Genomic DNA, 1886 nt, shown 5'->3' with positions numbered 1-1886 from the left:
CTCTCTCTCTCTCTCTCTCTCTCTCTCTCTCTCTTCTCTCTCTCTCTCTCTCTCTCTCTCTCTCTCTCTCTCTCTCTCTCTCTCTCTCTCTCTCTCTCTCTCTCTCTCTCTCTCTCTCTCTCTCTCTCCAACAGAGCAATATTGACTTTGCTACCGGAAACATCCCCGCATCTCACCCAACTTGTGATTTCAGAGAGAGAATGGTACATGCTGACTTTGCCGGAGACTTCCGCACCAGAAACTTCCCCCTTGAGACTTCCTTGGCGTTATACCTTTAATCTTTTAAAAAGTAAAAGACCCACTTCAATTCTTACATCAAACTCATCACCAAAAACTCAAAACCCCGAAATTCAAGCTTGAACCTTTCTTGTTTACCTTGCAGATTCTTGCTTGCATCCATGGCCAGTCCTCATATAACCCATTACACTAATCAAAGTAATAAAATTAATTTCCTCAAAGACTAGCAAATTCCACTGAAAATGAAAGAAACTGTAGCTCACTTTCTTCATTGTTTCTCTAGGCATAGCTAGCTAGATTGTGAAGAAAACTTGACACAGATTTGTGGAAGGTTTTCTGATACTTTCTTGATAACAAGAGTTTTTCAGATCTACAATGTATATATGGCTGAGATAAAACAGACTTTATCTCCTTTACAGTGAAAATGTACAGTAAACAGTAAAAAAATAAAGACATGAGATTAACCAAAAGACAATGGATTAATCCCACCATGCTTCTACTTCCAATACTCCCCCTCAAGCTGGATCAAGGGGATTCATTGAGCCAAGCTTGCCTAAGAGTCGATGAAACTGAGCAGCGGAAAGAGATTTTGTGAAAATGTCAGCCAACTAGTCTTGGCTTCGAGTGTAAAAAGTTTCAATAACCTTGGACTGGACTTGAGCTTGAATATAATGGCAATCAACCTCTATGTGCTTGGTTCTTTCATGAAAGACCGGATTAGAAGCAATATGCATAACAGCTTGATTGTCACAATAAAGAGATATTGGTTGACGAGTTGGGGATCCCAAGTCAGACAGCAATCCCTTTAGCCATATCAGCTCACAAGCAGTGGAAGCCATAGCTCGATATTCAGCTTCGGCACTAGAACGAGAAACAACAGTTTGTTTCTTGCTTCGCCAACTAACCAAGTTACCACCTACAAAGGTACAAAAACCTGTAGTGGACTTACGATCAAGAGAATTTCCTGCCCAATCAGTATCTGTGTAGCCCATGATGTCTGTGTTGCCATTTTGTTTCATCAGGATACCTCTCCCAACAGATCCCTTTAAGTAGCGAAGAAGACGCTTGACAATGTGGACATGAGCCATGGTAGGAGCATGCATAAATTGACTAACTATGCTCACTGCATAAGTTATATCAGGGCGTGTAATAGTAAGATAAATAAGCTTACCAACCAGCCTTTGATACGAACTGATATCCAAGAGGAGTTCACTTGATACATCAAGTTGAAACTTGCTGTCCAGGGGAGTGCTAGCTGGTTTGCTATCCCACATATCTGTATCCTTCAACAAATCGAAAACATACTTTCTTTGATTTAGAAACAGACCTTTATGAGAAGTAGCCATTTCTATGCCAAGAAAGTACTCAAGTGGCCCCAAATCCTTTATAGCAAACTTGCTATGGAGAGATTGTTTGAGAATGTTAATCTCTTCAACATTGTCATCGGTCACAATTAGATCATCAACATAGATTAGAACTACAAGCTTGCTTGTTGAGCCAATGCGAACAAATAGAGATGAATCTGCATTGCTTCTGCAAAACCCGACTTCTTCCAACACTGAACTCAGTTTGGCATACCAAGCACGTGGAGATTGCTTTAAGCCATAAATAGATTTATGAAGCTTGCAGACTATCTCTGGATCATTAAA

The 1886-nt window shown here is 40.3% G+C and overlaps 1 protein-coding gene across 1 annotated transcript; it reads right to left on the bottom strand.

Moving 5' to 3' along the window:
- Positions 1 to 845: 845 nt before the first annotated feature.
- On the bottom strand, positions 846 to 1583 carry LOC101309422 (uncharacterized mitochondrial protein AtMg00810-like). Its single transcript, XM_004292752.1, has one exon. The coding sequence runs from the start codon at positions 1581 to 1583 to the stop codon at positions 846 to 848; it is 738 nt and encodes a 245-aa protein (XP_004292800.1).
- Between the last annotated feature and the right edge of the window lie 303 nt (positions 1584 to 1886).

This window comes from Fragaria vesca, linkage group LG2, assembly GCF_000184155.1.
Source record: "Fragaria vesca subsp. vesca linkage group LG2, FraVesHawaii_1.0, whole genome shotgun sequence".
In the NCBI taxonomy this organism is placed as follows: domain Eukaryota; kingdom Viridiplantae; phylum Streptophyta; class Magnoliopsida; order Rosales; family Rosaceae; genus Fragaria; species Fragaria vesca.
This window is presented reverse-complemented; position numbering and strand designations above follow the sequence as displayed.